Consider the following 19609-nt stretch of genomic DNA (forward strand, 5'->3'; position numbering starts at 1 on the left):
GCTGCACCAGATGCATTCAGCTCATACTAATTATAACCTAGAAAGGTTTGGTTAAAAAAAACCCAAAACATATGCAATCCTTAGAAATATGTGCTATTTTATAGGATGACTATCAAGGTAGGTAAACTTTAGGGCAGGGGTGTCCAAACTGCGGCCCGCGGGTCAGTTTTTATTGGCCCGCAGCAAATTCTGAAAATATAATTGAATATGGCCCGCACATGGCGCTTGAGCTCAACTCTGTTGCACTTCTCAGTTTCAACACTAGATGGAGCCAGTCACAGAAAAGGTGCTTCTCCACTAAACAAAATTAAGCAAAGAAAAATAGTTACCACGAGTCACCAGAAATGGCAGCACCGAAGAAACGCAAGATAGCAAGTGAGTGTAGAACAGGGGTGGGCAAACTATGGCCTGCAGGCCACATCCGACCCGCGGGACCGTCCTGCTGAGCCCCCGAGCTTCTAGCCCGAGACGCCGCCGGCCCTCCCACACTGTTCCCCTCGCCCACAGCCTCAGCTCGCCGCCGCTCCACTGCCGGAGCTGGCACAAGGCTCTGCTGGGAGCTCCTTGGGCAGTGCAGCTGCAGAGCCCGGCCTGACCCAGTGCTCTGAGCTGCGCGGTGGCGGTGGTGGCATGTCCCGGCTCCAGCCGGGTGGCGCGGCTGTAACACTGCCAGCCACTGGTGCGCCAGGCAGCACGGTAAGGAGGCAGGGAGCAGGGTGGGTTGGATAGAGGGCAGGAGAGTCCGGGTGGTGGTCAGGGGCGGGGTGTGGATAGGGGTTGGGGGAACTGGGGTTTGACTGGGGGCTGGGGTCCCGGGGGATAGTCAGGAAGGAGGGGGGTTGGATGGGGTGGCAGGGGGCAGTGGGGGGCAGGGGTTCTGGGGGCAGTCGGGGACAGGGAGAAGGGGTGTGGATGGGGCAGGGGTCCCGGGAGGGCCGTCAGGAATGAGAGGAGGGGTTGGATGGGGCGGCAGGGGCCCAGGGGCAGTCAGGGGACAGGGAGCAGGTGTGTGTGGATGGGGCAGGGGTCCCAGAGGGACCATCAGGGAATGGGGCAGTTGGATGGGGCAGGAGTCCTGGCCGGGGGGGGGTGGTGGTAGATAGGAGGTGGGGGCTGGGCCATGACCCCCTCCCCTAACCGGCCCTCCATACAATTTACGAAACCCGATGCGGCCCTCAGGCCAAAAAGTTTGCCCGCCCCTGCTTTAGGGCCTAAAATTTGAGTGGCTCCTTGAACAATTCCCAGAGAACAGTTGCTGTAAGTACATCTCTACCCCAATATAACGCGACCCAATATAACACGAATTCGGATATAACGCGGTAAAGCAGCGCTCGGCGGGGGCGCTGCGCACTCCGGCGGATCAAAGCAAGTTTGATATAGCGCAGTTTCACCTATAACGTGGTAAGATTTTTTGGCTCCCAAGGACAGCGTTATATCGGAGTAGAGGTGTATGTTCATTAGATTATCAGATTGTGATAATTGTGTGTTATGTCACATAGCAGTCGATAGGCACCAGCATCCGCTAATCAAGTATGTCTCAAAACAAAGTTCTCCGTCTTCTGGGGACTAATGTACAAAACTAAGATATCAAATATATAAGCCAGTACCCCATGCTAGACATGCAGTTATACCTGTTCTAACACACAATGCCATTTGGGATACTTTTTTGAGACACCGACTGGGTTATGGAGAAGTTCAAGCCAAACTGTAGCTAGAGTTTGGATAACTGAATGGGAGGTGGGCACAGTGGATCATCATTAAGGAAGAATGGGAAATCTAGAGTGCTAGTTACAAAAGCTTTCAATATCCGTACCATCATGTAAATCAGTCCCTAGGGACCACACTAGTGTGTTCTCAAAGTGGCAGCCACAAAGCTTATCTAGTCTATCACTCTAAGGATGTTAAGTGGCCACCATAACAGACACATGCCACTGACATGCTCTATACTGGAATAATTTTTAGAAGTTAATTTTAAAAAAAGAGAAAAACAGAACTTTGTTTTTAGAAAAGTAAACTTCTATGCATAAAAGTATTCTTGGCAAAGGGAGATTTACTTCACATATGGAGGGAAAGACATTAATTAGCTCCTAGTGTTAGCAATTGTAACAATGGGCACAACGATACCAGGCAACCACTCCTTCCCCAGGAAAGAACATTGACACTACAGTTTAACCGTAGCATCACTTCATATTAGGACACTGCCTATAGGCCCCAGCTGAGATCAGGGTCCCATAACATGCTGTACCTATTCGCAATATATTTTTCTATTAGCAATAGTTACATACCTAAATGATGACAGGTTTCAGAGAAGCAGCTGTGTTAGTCTGTATCCGCAAAAAGAACAGGAGTACTTGTAGTACCTTAGAGACTAACACATTTATTGGAGCATAAGCTTTCATGGGCTACAGCCCACTTCTTCGGATGCATGGAATGGAACATATATTGAGGAGATATATATACACATACAGAGAGCATGAAAAGGTGGGAGTTGTCTTACCAACTCTGAGAGGCCAATTAAGTAAGGAAAAAAAACTTTTGAAGTGATAATCAAGATAGCCCAGTACAGACAGGTTGATAAGAAGTGTGAGAATACTTACAAGGGCAGATAGATTCAATGTTTGTAATGGCTCAGCCATTCCCAGTCCCTATTCAAACCTAAGGTGATTGTATCTAGTTTGCATATCAATTCCAGCTCAGCAGTTTCTCATTGGAGTCTGTTTTTGAAGCTTTTCTGTTGCAAAATTGCCACCAGCAGGTCTGTCATTGAATGACCAGACAGGTTAAAGCAGGGGTGTCCAAACTGCGGCCCGCGGGTCAGTTTTTATTGGCCCGCAGCAAATTCTGAAAATATAATTGAATATGGCCCGCACATGGCGCTTGAGCTCAACTCTGTTGCACTTCTCAGTTTCAACACTAGATGGAGCCAGTCACAGAAAAGGTGCTTCTCCACTAAACAAAATTAAGCAAAGAAAAATAGTTACCACGAGTCACCAGAAATGGCAGCACCGAAGAAACGCAAGATAGCAAGTGAGTGTAGAACAGGGGTGGGCAAACTATGGCCTGCAGGCCACATCCGACCAGCAGGACCGTCCTGCTGAGCCCCGAGCTTCTAGCCCGAGACGCCGCCCGCCCTCCCACACTGTTCCCCTCGCCCACAGCCTCAGCTCGCTCGCCGCTCCACTGCCGGAGCTGGCACAAGGCTCTGCTGGGAGCTCCTTGGGCAGTGCAGCTGCAGAGCCCGGCCTGACCCAGTGCTCTGAGCTGCGCGGTGGCGGTGGTGGCATGTCCTGCCCAGCCGGGTGGCGCGGCTGTAACACTGCCAGCCACTGGTGCGCCAGGCAGCACGGTAAGGAGGCAGGGAGCAGGGTGGGTTGGATAGAGGGCAGGAGAGTCCGGGTGGTGGTCAGGGGCGGGGGTGTGGATAGGGGTTGGGGAACAGGGGTTGAATGGGGGCAGGGGTCCCGGGGATAGTCAGGAAGGAGGGGGTTGGATGGGGTGGCAGGGGCAGTGAGGGGCAGGGGTTCTGGGAGCAGTCGGGGACAGGGAGAAGGGGTGTGGATGGGGCAGGGGTCCCGGGAGGGCCGTCAGGAATGAGAGGAGGGGTTGGATGGGGCGGCAGGGGCCCAGGGGCAGTCAGGGGACAGGGAGCAGGTGTGTGTGGATGGGGCAGGGGTCCCAGAGGGACCATCAGGGAATGGGGCAGTTGGATGGGGCAGGAGTCCTGGCCGGGGGGGGGGGGGGTGGTAGATAGGAGGTGGGGGCTGGGCCATGACCCCCTCCCCTAACCGGCCCTCCATACAATTTACGAAACCCGATGCGGCCCTCAGGCCAAAAAGTTTGCCCGCCCCTGGGTTAAAGTGTTCTCATACTGGTTTTTGAGTGTTATGATTCCTGATGTCAGACTTGTGGACATTACTTTTTTTGCGTAGAGACTGTCCAGTTTGGCCAATGTACATGGCAGAGGGGCATTGCTGGCACATGATGGCATATATCACATTGGTAGATGTGCAGGTGAATGAGCCCCTGATGGTATGGCTGATGTGATTAGGTCCTATGATGTCACTTGAATAGATATGTGGACAGAGTTGGCATCAGGCTTTGTTGCAAGGGTGAACCCAGGAACCTCACACTTCTTATCAAACTGTCTGTACTGGGCTATCTTGATTATCACTTCAAAAGGTTTTTTTCCTTACTTAATTGACCTCTCAGAGTTGGTAAGACAACTCCCACCTTTTCATGCTCTCTGTATGTGTATACATATCTCCTCAATATATGTTCCATTCCATGCATCCGAAGAAGTGGGCTGTAGCCCACGAAAGCTTATGCTCAAATAAATTTGTTAGTCTCTAAGGTGCCACAAGTACTCCTGTTCTTTATACCTAAATAATGTAACTCCAAAAAAATGAATACAAATGTAAAATGCACTAGCCCACATTATCATTTATTCTTCATACTAACCATCTACGCAATTTAAACTGAATGACTGGTGCTGCTTCTGCTGCCATGTGAAAGTTCTTTGCTACCCTATGTAATAGGTGATAGCAATGCTAGCGTATACTGGATAACTTATTGACTACATATGTATGATAAGATAATGGATTGTGACATTTCCTCCACACAGATGCTTTAAACCGCATTTTACTGTTAATACTGGAAATAATCTGGCTTTAGGTGAACTCTTTCTTTAGTTCTGCTTTCCTAAAGTTGGCACGTTTGTCGTCATTATTTCTCAAACTACTTCAGTCATTATTTGATAACATTTTTAAAATGTGTCCCTTGGAAAAATTAAGACGCAAACGATTTTGGGCACTCAAGGAGTTTAAGGCTCACACTGTCTTCTTGATATCAGTGGAATTATTTTATCTGAAGAATAAATGTTACAAGGCACAAAACAAAATGGAGTGAGACATTTTTGAGTGGTCATGCAAAGGGCACAAGACAGATTGGACTATAGGACTGTATCCTGAAAGAGGTTAAGAAGCTGTTTCAACTGAAACCATATACTAATTAGACCTGACATAAGAAAAAAAAATAAAAATCCCAGAATTGTCTGAAAACCTCACAGATTTTCTTTGATATGTCTAATTTTAGTCAGTTGCTGATCCAATCTAAAAAGTGAGAAATCAGAAAGCTAACTGCTAGGGACACTAACATGGCATATGTGTCTACAGAAGACAGAGGGTGAAGCAGGGCTTGAAATTAGCAGGGCAGGTTTAGCAATAGCTCTTGCTGCCAGAGAGTTTGCATTTTTATTATTTTTCTTCCTTGGAGAGCACTCTATAGCCCAGCCAGCTATCCAGCTGGGATTCGTGAATCAGCAAGATTTAAAAAAGAAACAACAAACCACACCCCACAACATATGAGGGAAAGGCAGGAACATTTCTTCAAAGAACTAGATTTCTAGGGATTTTTTCCCCCGTCCCCTAGGCATAAGGTCTCAAGAAAACTGCTGCTCTCATGCAATGCAGGATGGGAGCTTTACAAGTAAAACTTCTCTCCCCTCTACCTCTCAGCATTACAATGGTCATCAAGGACCTTTCACAATCTCAACCTTGTACTGCTATATAAGAAAAGTCTGAGGTTCATTTGTCAGAAGTGTCTTTCCAATTATTCTGTCTAGGGCTGGCTTTTCCTCACTCTTCTGAACAGCTGAAGGCTGGTTTTGTTTCTTGTTATTCTTGGGATTTGATCCAAGGGTCTGATGTTATTCTCACTGAGCAGAGACACTTATTCTAAACAGGTAGATTCTCATAATTATATGATTTTTCCTTGATTCGTTCACTCTATTAATGCAAATCTATTAACATTTCAAGCCTGAAATCATCAGAATTATTTCAATGCTTAATTTTAACTTTGTACTGATATTTCCCTGCTGATGTTCTAGCTTTGTTGTGAATTTCAAGTCCTCTTGTGCCCAGAAATTAATAGTAATAGCTTGTACCTGTCATTCAGGAATAGCTTTATGCAGAGAAATGCTCTACAAGCACAGCCAAGTATTGCCTGCCACAGCATGATGATGCACCATTACTTTCATTTAATTTACTGCCCTCCCTGTTCTACATGAGGGAGGGTAGGTCGTTCTAGCTGACCGCACAGCTATGAATTTGTGCTAGACAGGAGAACAATCTCTCTTTCGGCTTAAAGGGTGAACAGTCTGAAAAATTACAGAGCAGAATCCTATTTTCTGTGTTTTCAGACTTTATGTTAACAGTGAAAGAAATATGAGTTAAAGAATCAAAGTATTCCCTTTTTTGCTTCATAATTTTAAGCTTCCATTTAAATCATGCACATTTCCATAAAAATGAATCCTACAGAAAAGGTAAAACAAAATCAGAATGAAAATCCTTCATCATAAATTGCTAAGGGTCCATTGCATTTGTTATTCAACATGTAAAGTACCACACTTTTCTTTACTCGGAAATCTAGCCATTCAATTCACCAGTTTTTGGACACATTATTAGGAAGAGGAGCATATGTGTAAATTAGATACAATAACATTTTAATCATACTGAACTCAGATGTCAGGGACATACTGTGTATGTATTTATTATATATAGTTAAGATTCAAAGATGTACAGAGGTGGGATCCCAATATCTGTTACTCACCAGTTTTCTTCTCAGTGTATCGTTTTCCAGCCTCCCTAAAACCAACCATAGCCCTGAAAAAAGCTCTGAGGACTGCCCAGCGGAACACAGCCACTGGATCAATCCCTATCATCCCACAGATAAAGGCGTTCTTGCTGCTTCTTAGGAGAGCTACAATGTCTGGCCGCATATGATCTGTGTTTTTCTCCCGGAAATCCTAGCGAGAAAGAAAAAAGGAGGGCTTGACTATTCTTGTAATATGACAACTTTTATTTATACTGTCCTCACTGTTCTTCTGCATGTGACAGCTTTCAAAAGCAAGACAATTTAATGAAAATTCTCAGTCCAACACACTTCTAATAAAACAGACATTTTAAAAGCTGGTGCTTGACTCCACAAACTTAATACTCTTTAATGTGATTTTTTGGTACATTGTTAAACACTATAGCACCTACGTAGTCTCCCACATGAGCTGGGCCAGGTGCCAAACAGCAGTCAGAAGGATCTGGACCAATACTTTTAGTGACATGTATGTCAATGGGGTCAAGTTTAAAATAATTAGCATGAGATTTTTAAACATGCCTCAGCGAGCGTCGTGGACTCCTAACTCCCTTAGACACCTGTGAAAATCCCAGTCGTAGTTATTTAATATTAAAATGACTAAAGGCAAAGAAAATACATTTGGTCTCGTATTGCTAGTATATGAGCCATAAACAATATACTATCTGTAATCTGGAGAAACCATGACCCCCAAACTCTGGTGATACCATGCAAATTCAAGTTAATTCTACATACAGGCACTCAGTTTGCATGGAGTTTGTGTCAGTTAACTAAGTTTACAAGGCATTGCTCCAGCAGAATAATTATTTTAACTTGGCAGCTATCAATTTAGAGCTTTAGACAAGGAACTTGGAGAGGAGGTTGCAACAAGAAACATATTGCAAGTTGTATCTTTTGGTGTTTCAAAGGCTGTCTGTGGGTATGTCTGCAGTATACAATAAGCGCGGGTCTGTGGGATCTGGGCTTGTGGACTCAGTGTATCCAAGTCCATGCTTCAGCATCCACACTGCACTGTATACCTGGGTTTCTTTGCAAGAATTCAAAGGAATTTCCCTTGCAGTGCCATAATACTGTAAGGCAACTTTGAATATTATCATCTATTCCAAGAGTTCTCAACCTGGGGGGCTAGTGAACAGGTTACCAGTTACTAACGGGGGAGGGATCCTGGCTCACTAGGATGAGAGTCTCAGTACGGAAAAGGTTTAGAACTGCTGATGTATGTGATGCTAAGCAAGGTGGGCACCATACAGAAAAATACAAATCCCAGTTATTGTCCCAAAGAATTTACAATCTACGGCCCCAAATCTGTGAAGATTTACGCACCTGCTTAGTTTTATGCACTGGGTAATCCTGTTGAATGTGCAATCTTAGGCCCCAGTGAAAGATAGTGTGTACAGCTAAGCATGTATGTGAGTCCTTGCATGTTTGGAATGGAAAGCTACCCATGACACAAAATGGAAGACAACCAAGAGTATGGGTGGGAAGCAGCACTACAAGGAAGGCGACCATACAGAAAGAAGGTGTGGCTGCTCTGTTGGGCTATGCTTATGTTTAAAAGGTTCTGATTATTGTCATTTTAAATTTATTAAAAACATTGTTTGAAACTTTACACTTTCATCCACAATGAACTGTATGAATCCTTTGCCTCCTGTAATGCTGGCAGACCAGGTGCCAGCTCATGCCAAGGCCCCAGGCCTCACTGAACACTGACAAAATGCACAGCTGGAAACCAGTCTCGCTCACCCGTATGTTAGTATTGTTGAGCTAGATATTAGAGTTGTAAGGATGTGTTTGATGTTTAGACTTTATGAATAATTTGTAGGATTCTGCATGCATTAGTCTCCCTTATCTGTACCCCATGTTATAAGGCATTGTAAACGACTGTGACTATTCATCAAACAGGAAAGAAGCCTTCTCTAATTCAAATGCTGGCTTCCTACAAAAGATGTTGGGTCCTGCCTAACGACAAAATCTTTGAAACCAAATGAGCCATGGTGAGACATTAAAAAAAACCAAAGACTTTGTTAACTGAATTCTTCACCCCCTCCAGGAAGAAGAGACCTGCACACGAACTCCTCCCATCAGCTTGGGCTCTAGGGAGAAGGGCATAAAAACCCCTGTCAAGGAGAAACTGGGTTCTTCTTGCTGCTTGGACTCTAAAGGGGTCAGAATCACTAGGCAAAAGCCTGCCCTCCCACCCCTGAGCTGTTTTGCCTGGGTTAGCCTACAGGACATATGGAGTTTGCTTATTACTGAAGTTTCTATTATCTTTTTTAATCTAAGGCTGAAACTCATTTGTGGGTGTTACCTGCTTTAAGCTCATGAAGAACTCTTATTTCCTTTTCCTAGTTAATAAATCGTTAGCTAGTTTATTAAAGGACTGGCTACAAGTGTTGTCTCCAGTGAGAGATCAAAGGAACAATGAGGGTTGCCAATTTTGGTTGGATGTATTCCTGGGAGGTTTCATCACATGAAAATCTTTAATTAACGTTTAATCTTCAATTCCTGGAGACTCCAGGGCAATCCTGGAGGGTTGGCAACCCTAGGTACAATTTACCTGGGGCAAGTGACTCCTTTAGGACTGGGAGTAACCTGAATATTGTGATTTTTGGTGTAAGGGACCCTCTAATCACAGAGGCAGGCTTGCCTGGGGTGGTAAGGTTAGGCCAGAATGCCCTAGCCTAGGGGACTGTCTGCGATTCCATGGTAAGGCTGTTACAGTGTCTGAGGAGTTCATGCTTGTTACTTGGTTGGTGAAATCTAATTATAGAACACACAACCAATCTGGGGTTTGTGCCTTATTTCCTGACAGTCTGCCTTGAAGTTGGCACCCATGCCTGATATTCCCTACTTGTGCCTACCTCCTTCACACCGACACCTAGTGCAGCAACATGCCGTGGTTTTACATTCAGACCACTGCTGCCATACAAAAAATCTTATCTGAACTCTAGCAGACAATAAAACAGAGTTAATTTTTACTCGTTCATGCTGCAGTCTTGGGTAACGGGTACCCAGTTATAGCTAGAATGCATTTTAACTGACATAAGTGCTAGTGAACAGCTGTTGTGACTGACCTTCACTCCGTATTTCACTTTTCCAGCATAGTGATTTATGATAAAAGCCGGCTCCATCACGGCTGGAAATTCAATGTAAGAATTCCCCTCATGCTGACGCTTAAACTTGTCCAGTAGTGTTTGGTTTGTGGCTTGTGGAAAACTGGATAAAAAGGGGAAAAAATTAAGGCAGCTGTGAAGTCAAAGAAAAAAACAACACCCCCTTGTTGACAGACCATAAACTGTAATAGGGAACATTCTGCTTTTCTCTTTTCTGTGCTTACAGATATTATACCCACTACTGAGCTGCATTTGGCAATATATGTATGCTAACATACACCTGTATATAAATACATACTATATACATTTGATGAAGCTTCCAACTGCAGATATCTAGTACAGCTAACTGGGTCTAGAATGAACCAATTGCAAAAGTGTAGTGATATACATAACTATTTGTAATAATATATTCATAGTAGCATGATTATTTAAATACTTACAGTTATCTAGAGGTCAGCTATATTTGTCTTCAGCCTTGTGACTCAAAATGCACAGCACACAAATATATGGCATATTCACCCATCTAGAAATGGACTATTTTAACTGCATACATAACTTCAGTATTTAAGTTTTTTTTACAGGTCTCAGTAAGAGGGCATTTTTAAAAAAGTTCACAGAGGTGTGTAAATAAAATCACATGGCCCTATTTCACCCACATCAATATTATTGATTTCAGTGACATTACTCCTGATGTACACTAGTATAAATGGACAGAAGAATCAAGCCCATGGTTTTTTCACAGCAAAATATCAATTCACTGCCCCTTGAACTTTATGTATTAATTGCTTGCAGTTGAAAGGGCCTTTGTCCATATCTTAAAGCTTTATCAAAAACTGAATTAAAATTCTCTCTCTTAAAAAAATAACATTCAAATTAATCTGTGGTTAAAAAAAATACTGCCCTGGACTGCTCTCCTCCATATCTCTGCATGGGGGAACTCTCAGCAGGCAGATCTTTCACTTCTTACGTGGAGGGAATCATTTGTCTTTGCAGTACTGTCTCCCCAACTTTTTGGGGCCTCTGGCGGTGCTCTGTGGGTCTGGGGTTCCATTCTGAAAGAGGCTGCGGAGACTCGGCAGGCTGGGAAACCCTTCATCCCCTCCTGAGGCTCTGGAGAAAGTCCTTGGAAAAAGTTAATACAAGCCTACTGCTGTATTCACTTTTACTGCAGGACTCCCTAGGGTCATTGGGAAAAGAGGGTTGGGGGAGGTCCCTGAAAGCACAGATGCAATGGAGCTGCACTGCCCTGGTGCTGGGGAGCCCACTGTAGGTTACTAGGGATCCACCAGGTTTGAGAGCAGGCTTGTGTCTTATTCTAGAGAAGGGAATAAACCCTCCCCACCTGCCACCAACAGAAATATTAAGGAGGAACTTTGCCAGTGGATCCTACTGGAGACTTCTTGCCCATGAGCCTAGAAAATTAAATTCAGAGGATTTAGGCCAAAATTCCAACAAGTTTGAGAGCTTGTCTACCTGGGAAGTTGAGCCAAAGTAAAGAACAGTTACTCACCTTTGTAACTGTTGTTCTTCGAGATGTGTTGCTCATATCCATTCCAATTAGGTGTGCGCGCGTCGCGTGCACGTTCGTCAGAAGATTTTTACCCTAGCAACACTCGATGGGTCGGCTGGGCGCCCCCTGGAGTGGCGCCGCTATGGCACCGGATATATACCCCTGCCGACCCATCTGCCCCTCAGTTCCTTCTTGCCGGCTACTCCGACAGTGGGGAAGGAGGGCGGGTTTGGAATGGATATGAGCAACACATCTCGAAGAACAACAGTTACAAAGGTGAGTAACCGTCCTTTCTTCTTCGAGTGCTTGCTCATATTGATTCCAATTAGGTGATTCCCAAGCCTTACCTAGGCGGTGGGGTTGGAGTGAGATGTTGCAGAATGCAAAACTGCTGAGCCAAAGGCTGCATCATCTTTGGACTGTTGGACCAGTGCATAATGTGAGGCAAAGGTGTGGACCGAGGACCAGGTAGCTGCATGACATATCTCCTGGATGCGAACGTGAGCCAGGAAGGCAGCAGAAGAAGCCTGAGCCCTGGTGGAATGTGCAGTGAGGTGGCTCAATGGAACATGGGCTAAGACACAGGAGGTGAGGATGCACGACGTCACCCAAGATGAAATCCTCTGGGAGGAGACAGATAGGCCCTTCGTTCGGTCTGCCACTGCGACGAAGAGTTGGGGCGTTTTACAAAAGGGCTTTGTCCGCTCGATATAAAATGCGAGCGCCCTACGGACGTTTAGGGAGTGCAATTGTTGCTCTCTTCGCGATGAGTGTGGCTTCGGAAAGAAGACCGGAAGGAAGATATCCTGGTTGATATGAAAGGCTGACACCACCTTAGGGAGGAAGGCCGGACGTGGTCACAACTGCACCTTGACACAGTATACGGTGGGTCCACCGTATACTGTGGAATATATGGAATGGATAACGTCCGGACGAATCGACCACTCGTGAGACAGGAAGGATCTGCTGAGGCGATCCGCCAGAGTGTTCCGGATGCCTGGGAGAAAGGACGCTACCAGGTCTATCGATTGGGCTATGCAGAAGTCACAAAGCTAGATAGCTTCCTGCAAAGAGGGGAAGACCATGCTCCTCCCTGCTTGTTTAAGTAATACATGGCCGTTGTGCTGTCTGTGAACACTGAGACACAACGGCCTTGTAGGTGCTGCTGAAACGCCTGACACGCAAGGCGGACTGCTCTCAGCTCTCTGACATTGATGTGCAAGGCCAGCTCTTGAGCTGACCAAAGGCCCTGAGTGCGAAACTGACCAAGGTGAGCACCCCAGCCGAGAGATGAGGCGTCCGTCGTCAGGGACACCGAGGGGTGAGGCGGAGGGAACGGCATCCCTGCACACACCAGGGAGGGCGTCAACCACCAGTCGAGGGAGTGTAGGATGCTCGGGGGGATCGTGACGATCATGTCTATGCTGTCTCTGCCCAGGTGGTACAGCGAGGTGAGCCACGATTGGAGTGGATGGAGGCGAAGCCTGGTATGTTTGGTTACGAACGTGCAGGCAGCCATGTGACCCAGGAGACCTAGGCAAGTGCGAGCCGAAGTTGACGGGAAGTTCCGTAGACCTTGTATAATTGTTACCATCGCCTGAAGCCGAGGCTGAGGTAAGCAGGCTCTGGCGAGATTGGAGTCCAGGATGGCCCCAATGAATTCTATTCTGTGTGTGGGAATCAGAGTGGATTTCTCTATATTGATCATCAGGCCTAGACGCAGGAATAGGTCCTTGACGATGCCCACATGACAGGTAACTTGGGCCTCGGGGGTCCCTCGAATTAGCCAATCGTCTAGATACGGAAAAACGTGTATCCGACAGCGGCGGAGGGAGGCGGCGACTACAGCCATGCACTTTGTGAATACTCTTGGGGCTGTAGAGAGGCCAAACGGAAGGACCGTAAACTGGAAATGTTGACGGTTGGCCACAAACCAGAGGTACCTTCTGTGTGCAGGATAAATGGCGACGTGAAAATACGTGTCCTTCATATCGAGGGCGGCATACCAGTCTCCGGGATCCAGGGATGGGATGATGGTCCCCAGGGATACCCTGCGGAACTTCAGCTTTATCATGAACTTGTTGAGTTCCCGCAGGTCTAGGATAGGCCTGAGACTTCCCTTCACCTTGGGGATTAGGAAATAGCGGGAGTAGAACCCCTTGCCCCTTTCGTCCTTTGGTACCTCTTCTATAGCTCCGATGGCGAGGAGCATCCGCACCTCTTGCAAGAGGAATTGCTCATGAGAGGGGTCCCTGAAGAGGGACGAGGATGGGAGGTGGGGGGCAAAATAAACTGGAGGTAACGTATCCTGGGTAATAACTGGTACGCCGTCCTCGGGCGTGCCTTCAAAATTTAGGCTGTGGCCCCGGTGGTGGTTTAGAGGGACCCTGATTTTGGCCCCCTTGGGGTCCTGACTGATGCCTACGACCGCCTCGGCCACGTCTGCTGGCAAAGTCCTGTCTTTGTCTAGGCGCAGGGTAAGGGTGGTGAGGCTGGGGACGGAAAGGTCGGTGCTGAGTCACCGGTGTGTGCATGCCGAGAGAGCGCATAGTGACCCTGCTGTCCTTTAGGCTTTGCAGCCTAGGGTAAGTTTTTTTTGGAGAACAGGCCTTTGCCATCGAAGGGCAAGTCCTGTATAGTATGCTGCAGCTCCGGGGGAAGGCCCGACACCTGGAGCCATGAAATGCACCTCATGGCAACACCCGAGGCCAGAATCCCGGCAGCGGAGTCAACTGCATCCAATGAGGCCTGGAGGGAAGTTCTCGCCACTTTCTTCCCTTCTTCCAGGAGGGCAGAAAACTCTTGACGGGAGTCCTGAGGAACCAACTCCGTAAATTTGCCCACTGCCACCCAGGTGTTGTAATTGTAGCGGCTAAGCAGGGCTTGCTGGTTTGCTACACGGAGTTGCAGGGCCCCTGCCGAGTACACCTTACGGCCCAGTAAGTCCATTCGCCTAGACTCCTTCGATTTAGGGGCTGGTGCCTGCTGGCCATGGCGTTCCCTCTCATTGACGGACTGGACGACAAGGGAGCAGGGGGGAGGATGTACATATAGGTACTCATATGTGGGAATGTATTGCTAACTTGGCAGATGGGAGTGTGGGAAGCTAAGGCATGTAGGCTTCAAGGACGGGCTAATTAGGCTGTGAGCTGTGTAGTGAGATGCTGGCCTTGGGCTGGTTCTCATCTGCCAGTAGGCAGTAAACAGGATAATAAATCAGAAAGTTGTACAGGATGACAATTACCCAATGAAGTTATAGCTGTGCCTGTGTGTATTTTATTAACCAATTAGCAATTGCTTGATTGCCTGCCATAATTGTATATAAGAGCATGCTGGAGAGAAATAAATGACTTTGCTACCAATCACATTGATTGTTGGGCTCTGTCCATACCCGCTTGAGAAGCACTGAGATGCAACAAATGGTGACCCCGACGTGATTCGAATCGAATGATGATAGTGTCGGTGGCCTGACCCATGCAGAGGAGAGTGGCTATAAGTCGCGGCGGGGAGTGCTGGAGAAGCCCCCAGGCGTCCGAAAGGAGAGGCGCACCTGAGCTCAGAGGTGAGCGGCTATAAGTCGCGGCGGGGAGTGCTGGAGAAGCCCCCAGGCGTCCGAAAGGAGAGGCGCACCTGAGCTCAGAGGTGAGCGGCTATAAGCCGCAGGGCGTCCGAAAAGAGAGGCGCACCTGAGCCCAGAGGAGAGCGGCTACAAGTCGCGGCGGGGAGTGCTGGAGAAGCCCCCAGGCGGCCCTCCGAGAGAGGCGCGTTTGAGCTCACAGGTGTTTGAGCTCACAGGAAAACGGCTGGCTAAGTTATGAGTACCGCTGTATCAGCTGAAGAAAAGATAACACAGAAGCTTTTATTGCACATCATGAACCGACAGGGGGAAAAGATTTCCCCTGCTGCACTGACTCACTTATTAAGAAAAGAGGGGGAGCTGGGGAGGCTCCTCCTAACCGCCCTTTGGGCACAGGACGAGGAGGTGCTCCGCTGGAAGCGAACCCTGGACGGGAAGACGTTGGAATGCACGGCGCAGGCAGAGGCTCGTGCCGTGGCCCCGGAGGTCGTTCGGACCTACAAGCAAGTAAGTTGTTTTGGCAGGAGCCTGGAGAAGGCGTCCTACGCTGGCTGGTCTGAGCCTGGGACAGTGCCGGGAAAACCGTTATGCTTCTCCGGTATGAGCAGCAACAGCTGGGTGTTTTGACACAGGATGCACAGATTAAAAGAAGCCAAGCAGTGAAGGAAAAAGAACAGAATGAGTTAACCGAAGACAGCTCATTCTTTTCTGGCCCCGGTCAAGGACACATTGCTCACAGCTAAGACTTGGCGGACAGCCTAGACAAAGGGGGGCTTGACTGGGCCCAAAAAAGCTACTGAGAGCTGCAAAACCCTGCCAGGCACTAACGGAATGTGTTAGCTGTCTCTTCTCACAGGTATGGAAGAGCTGCCCAAAGATCCTAGCAGCCCTGGAACCAGGAGTCTTGGAACCAGGAGACTGACTGCTTGGACCCATGATTCTCACTGCAAAAAGACCCCTCCACATCAGAAGAATTTGCCTACTGATGATTGGCCTATTTCCTTTTCTAGCTCTACTGTGCTTTTGGACAGCAGGAAAAAAGGACAAGGTGACGTGCTGGTTAACCTCTCCCTTGTCCATTAGCAGCCCCCATTGTGTCATTGAATTTTTTTTGAAAGAAGCAAAACCACTACAGGATGATGTCCTGGTAATATCCCCCGTAGAAGCTGAACCACGACGGTGGTGGAAAAGAAGAAAAAACACTCACATCATTGACATTGCCAAAGTCCAGGAATTCCTGACCAAAAAGGACATTGAGAATTGACCCTGGTGAAGAAACAAAGAATTGTACACTGGCAGGAAGAAATTTGGGACTCCTGCTGAGAAATGTGGTATTGATTGGATTTTGGGGTTTATTTTACAGGCTGCGCCCTGTGTTCTGGAGAAATTTTTTTTTTAGCATGTATTGCCCTCCCTAATTGGATTGTAAATGATATTGCCCTTATTTAGTTTCCTATTGTTGGAGCTTCGCTAATTCAAGTACAGACTGGAGTTGGTGAGTTACATGTCATTTCCGCCATTAGTTTTAGGATCCAAAGGCTACTGGCAGAGATGGTATGGGCTATTACTGAGGCTAAGAAAGCATTGCAGTGGGAGCTAGTACGTTTGAAATCCTGAATGACCAGCGGATGGCCATTCGGAGTGATTTTAAGCACCAGGATGGCCCACTGCCCTTACAGATACATTAGGAGTACCATCTGATTTGGGGTTGTAGAGACATACCTGGACACTGTCTGGGTGGAAATGTAAATATTTGCAGTGCTCCTCCCCAGCATGGGGACCGGTTAGGGTGGGTGAGGGCTCTCTCATACCGAATCCTGCCGGGTTCATTGGGAGGATGAATGTGGAATTAATTACCCCAGCTTTTTAGAGCTTGATAGCTTTTTGTTTTTAACGTTTGAGAAAACTCCGCCAAAAGGTTTGTTGAGTATTCTCAAAGCGGGGAGTTGTAGGTTACTAGGCATAAATTTAGGTAATTTGGAAGAATGGCTTTGAATTTATGTGACCCTAGTACCTTTATGTAAAGTGCTTTTGTTAGCCTTATTAGATTTTTGTAAATTTTGTGTTATGTGCTGATATTGGCAGCTGTAAGACTGCTTGATATTTGATGTAGCCTATATTAAAATAGATAGGCTGAAAGTAGTTGTTGTATTTAAAGTTATATGCTTGAGAATGTAGCCCCCACGGTGGGAAAGTACAGATGACTGTTCACAGAATACCAGAAGGGTAGGGGCTAGTTAAGAAGTACACCCTCCTAGCTAAATTGATAGTGGGATAAGTTAGTGTCCATGAAAGGAACGGTTTAGCAAGAGGAAATAAGGATCGGGCCCAGGCGGGCAGGCAACAGACAACAAGATTGGAAAGCAGGTTGGAAACCTTTGAGGGTGTAGTGGATAGAAAAGGTAATTAAGCACAAGCATGGGGATTTCAAATATTCAGGAGAATATTTGGAATGGTGATTTGGATTAGTAAGTGGCTGTTGGAAGACAAGCTAGTAATTTTTAAGGAGAGTAAAAAGTTAATTCTGTGGTTGCTAGAGGGAACAGCAGTTGAATTTTGTAAAGATGCTAAAGAGTAAAGTTTTTGGTGTTTTTGAAATGTTTGTAAATAAATTTAGGCAAAGAAATTAGTTTGCAATTGTTTGGTTATAAACAATTTTGTTGCATTAGCTGAAGAATGTATATAGTGCTATGTAATTGAAATTGTATTAGGCTTAAGGGTATATAAGTGGTGATGTTTTTCTTCAGTGTTTAAAAGCAGAAGTTAAAAGTAAAAAACTTTAAGCTGTCAATAGCTTTGAATCCAGAAGCAAGCCAGGATGCAACTGTATTACTGTAAATGATTTAACTGATGAAGTAATTCCCCTGTTTTGCCTGAAATCAATAGGGTATTTGTGTATTTTAAATAATGATTGATTGCCCAGAAGGGGTAGACCTTCGTTTTTGTTTTTTGGATAATTAGAGAAGACTAATGCCAGCTGCACAGTATTTAATATACCATGCATTTACTAATAGAGTTAAAATTTATGTTTTGTGTTTTATGTTTTGTCTTGTGGTGTTTGTTTTCTGGCCAGAATTGTTGTTGTGTTATTTTAGGGAAGATTTTTATGTGGTTTATGATGTGTTTTCTCTAGGACCCCCCCCCCCCCTCAGGGTCAGTTTGATCACCTGACATATGAGGGATGAATTGGTAACAGAAATTTGTCACAGTTTGGTGTGTAATAGAGAAGGGGGGAACCCTGCAGAATTTACACCATTTATTTGTTTTATTTTTGGTGTTTTATGTTTTGTTTTGTTTGGTGTTGTTGGTGTTATATGTTAAGGATTGCATGGTTATAGGTAGGCCTTATAGAGTTTTAATTTTGGTTTGTGATAGATTGTAGTAATGTAATGCTATGAGCTGGGAATGTATTGCTAATGCCTTTCCCCTTTTTTTTTTGATTTTGAGAAAAGCGGGGAGATGTGGGAATGTATTGCTAACTTGGCGGATGGGAGTGTGGGAAGCTAAGGCATGTAGGCTTCAAGGACGGGCTAATTAGGCTGTGAGCTGTGTAGTGAGATGCTGGCCTTGGGCTGGTTCTCATCTGCCAGTAGGCAGTAAACAGGATAATAAATCAGAAAGTTGCACAGGATGACAATTACCCTATGAAGTTATAGCTGTGCCTGTGTGTATTTTATTAACCAATTAGCAATTGCTTGATTGCCTGCCATAATTGTATATAAGAGCATGCTGGAGAGAAATAAATGACTTTGCTACCAATCACATTGATTGTTGGGCTCTGTCCATGCCCGCTTGAGAAGCACTGAGATGCAACACTCATACCCCCTGGAGGGTACCATGTACTTGCGTTCGACTCCCCTGGCCGCGGGTGGGATAGTGGCTGGAGACTGCCAGATGGTATCCGCATTGGCCTGGATCATCTGAATGAACGGTAGGGCCACTCTAGTGGGGTCACCAGCCGACAGAATGTCTACGACTGGATCCTGTATCTCCGAGACTTCCTCCACTTGGAGGTTCATATTGAGTGCCACCCGTCTCAGGAGGTCCTGATGGGCCCTCAAGTCGACTGGAGGAGGGCCCGAGGAGGATGTTCCTGCCACCGCCTCATCTGGGGAGGAGGAAGAAGAAAGGCCGGGGACAAGCGAGTCCTGTGTGGGCTCGTGCTCCTGGACAACCTCCTCTTCCGGTGGGATCTGGGAGTCCGGTGGCTGAACCGGGGCTTCCTCCGTACCGGTCGGAGGGGGACGGCTAACTGTCGCCTCCGGCACCCGGTGCTCTGACGGAACAGAGCGAGATGGGATCACAGGTACGCCTTGGGCCTGGTGGTACGCCCAAGGTGTCCAGAATGACCACTGATGGGGGCCAGGGTCCTGGGCCTGGGGCTCCTGGAAGACTCTGGTGGGCACATCCGAATCATGGTCCTTCGCATATGAACTGCCTGTGTGGGACAACACTGATGCATGTCTGGATGGCCATGGAGGAGCTGAAAAGCCCTGGGCAGAGTCTCCCTCTCTAGCTGACGTCGCTCGACGCGGCACCAGGGATCGGTACCGGGAAGCATACCGGTACCGGGAGCGAGAACGGGACCTGCGACCGGAGCGGTGCCGGGAGGTCAACCGAGATCTCGAGGCTCGATGTCCGGAGTGGCTACGGGAGTCACGGTGCATGGAGCGGTGCCGGGAGCTGGAGCGGTGCCGAGTGTACTGGGCCGGCGAACTGGACGCTGACCGGTGCCGCAAGTACGACCAGTACCGAAATGGAGAA

The 19609-nt window shown here is 46.9% G+C and overlaps 1 protein-coding gene across 1 annotated transcript in view; it reads right to left on the minus strand.

Moving 5' to 3' along the window:
- The window catches only part of MYO9A (myosin IXA), a 467296-nt gene that overhangs the window by 94845 nt on the left and 352842 nt on the right, over positions 1-19609 (minus strand). The window contains exons 13-14 of the mRNA XM_039491520.1: positions 9720-9861; positions 6607-6802 (exon numbers count right to left, since the gene is read on the minus strand). Of these exons, the coding sequence (XP_039347454.1) occupies positions 6607-6802; positions 9720-9861 (338 nt within the window). The remainder of the gene's footprint in view (positions 1-6606; positions 6803-9719; positions 9862-19609) is intronic.

This window comes from Mauremys reevesii, linkage group 10 (assembly GCF_016161935.1).
Source record: "Mauremys reevesii isolate NIE-2019 linkage group 10, ASM1616193v1, whole genome shotgun sequence".
NCBI lineage: Eukaryota > Metazoa > Chordata > Testudines > Geoemydidae > Mauremys > Mauremys reevesii.